Raw genomic sequence first — 2563 nt, forward strand, 5'->3', positions numbered from 1 at the left:
GTCACATTAACTGAATTTTGTTTTTACAGATTGAGATGAAGTATAGGCACATTAAAAATGGTCTTTGTTAAGTTGGTAATTCATACATTAACTCTAGTTTAATCCTGGAATGAGTGAAGAAGCAAATAGATGACTGCCAGTCACAGGGACAAACTGGTCACTAAACAAATCTTCAAATAGAATATTATCACAGAGCTCTTTCAGCTGCTAGGATATCAATTCTAATTTTATTATGTTCCATGTCCTGTTGTTTTGTGATTGCTCACATTCGTAGGGCATGATTGAAGGAAAAAGAGAGAAACACCAGGTTAGCAACACAGAAAAATGCTGTAAATGCATAGGTAACAGTCTTTGGCTTAAGTACCCAGGTTAAGAGTAAAACATGACATTTGCTTTTGCAAGAAAAACACAAGGAATTTCTTTGGCTGATATTATGGGAAGAAGTCATAGCTCTGTGCAAGTAGGTACTGGTATTTTATATTAGTGGCACAGACTCATGCTCTTAATGCTTTGAACATCAGCACATCCTGCTTTCAGTAAATTCCCCAGATCCTGGCATCTCTCAGATCTAATGTAGCTTCATGGGTCCCACTATCTGGATTTAATTGATGGGAAGACACCATTGGGCAGGTGCATTCAAGAAAGCTTAAAAGACATACAGTCCCTGAAATTGTGTAGAATTTTCAATTGGTTGGTTTCAATTTATACACTAACTCCTTGATTTAATACTGTCTTGGTAAAGTCCAGGCATCTTGATCTACAACTGGGTCTCATCTGATAATAGTTCTCATGGATCGTTTTCCCTCTAAAGACACATTCTGTTGTTTCCAAGTTATATCCATTGATATCACTAGAGTATTACTCTGACAAATATCTCCATATTAAGGTAAAAACAAGTGTACTAAGTGTTTGAATTAATGTAATTCAGTATTCATGATTCATAAAATGTTTCTACAATGTAATAGTTAAATTCATTTCTCTTTCCCATTTATTCTTTTCACTCACAGCAGAAAAACAAGAGCATGAGGAGAGATAATGAGAGCACTGTGTCTGATTTCATCCTCTTGGGGCTCCCCATTCGAGCAGAGGACCAAGGCCTGTACTCTGCCCTGTTCCTGGCCATGTACCTGACAACTGTGCTGGGGAACCTGCTCATCATCCTGCTCATCAGGTTGGACCCTCACCTCCACACCCCCATGTACTTCTTCCTCAGCCACTTGGCCTTCACGGACATCTCTTTCTCATCAGTCTCATCTCCAAAAATGGTCATGAATATGCTGACACACAGTCAATCCATCTCATATGCTGGGTGTGTTTCCCAGGCATATTTCTTTTCATTTTTTGCTGATCTTGAGAGCTTTCTTCTGACATCCATGGCCTATGACAGGTATGTGGCCATCTGCCACCCTCTGCACTATTCACAAATTATGAGTGAGAACCTCTGTGTTCTTCTAATAGTAGTATCCTGGACTTTATCTACTGCCAACTCCCTTGTGCACACTCTTCTCTTGGTACAACTATCGAACTTTAGAAACAATACCATCCCCCACTACTTCTGTGATGTGTCTACCTTGCTGAAGCTGTCCAGCTCAGACACCACCATCAATGAGCTTGTCATCCTTGTTTTAGGTAATATGGTCATTACCCTGCCATTCGTATGCATTCTGGTCTCTTATGGCCACATTGGTGTCACCATTCTGAAAATTCCCTCCATCAAGGGAATCTGCAAAGCCTTGTCCACATGTGGCTCTCACCTCTGTGTGGTTTCCTTGTACTATGGAGCCATCATTGGACTGTATTGTGTCCCCTCATCTAATAACACTAATGACAAGGATGTCATTGTGGCTATGATGTACACCATAGTCATACCCATGCTGAATCCCTTTATTTATAGTTTGAGAAATAGGGATATGAAAGGAGCGCTGAGAAATATCCTCAGTGGGAGACTTTGTTCACAGTGATGGGCATGGTCTTCCCTGTTAGTATCCCTACTTCCTTCTCCTTTTTTCCATTCATCTTTTTTACGTCAGGGAAATTTCACATGTCTCTCTTCACTCACTTCTTATAGCTTTTCCTGTTTGTTTTACTCTCTTACTGATATTTAGCATCTTAGGAAGGTTGCTCACAAAACTCATTCATTTTTTTCTTTTTTGTGCAAATATTTTACTTGTTTATATTGTCATTACCCAGTCTTCCTTATTATACAAGTTTGTAGCATTGCTTCTCTCTAAATGACAAAATTATTTCTTCTCTTAGATTTATGATTTATTTTTCTCTTTCTTCTTATAATATATTCTGATTTTTGACAGTAACTCTAACAACACTTACTCATCTAATTTCGTGTATTGTTGCATTGCCCACATGTATGCCTGTCATATATATACATATATATATGTATATATATGCGTATTGCCTGAAAAAGTCAGAAAAGTGTGTCAGATCCTCTGGGACTAGGCTTACAGATGGTTGGGAGCTACTATATGGATAAAGGAAATAAAATCTAGGGCCTGTGAGAGATAAGTCAATCCTTTTAATTGGTGAGTCTTTCCTTTTCTTTTTTTTT

General features: G+C 38.4%; 1 protein-coding gene across 1 annotated transcript; it reads left to right on the forward strand.

The window, feature by feature from the left end:
* Positions 1-1022: 1022 nt before the first annotated feature.
* LOC110289756 (olfactory receptor 50-like) lies at positions 1023-1961 on the forward strand. Its single transcript, XM_021156126.1, has one exon. It carries the CDS (start codon positions 1023-1025, stop codon positions 1959-1961), a length of 939 nt encoding a protein of 312 aa, XP_021011785.1.
* The last annotated feature ends 602 nt before the right edge of the window (positions 1962-2563 follow it).

This window comes from Mus caroli, chromosome 2 (genome assembly GCF_900094665.2).
Source record: "Mus caroli chromosome 2, CAROLI_EIJ_v1.1, whole genome shotgun sequence".
NCBI classification, from domain to species: Eukaryota; Metazoa; Chordata; class Mammalia; order Rodentia; family Muridae; genus Mus; species Mus caroli.

Bases quoted from the DNA above. Each gene is read 5' to 3' on its own strand.
- LOC110289756 (XM_021156126.1), top strand. From the start codon at position 1,023: ATGAGGAGAGATAATGAGAGCACTGTGTCTGATTTCATCCTCTTGGGG.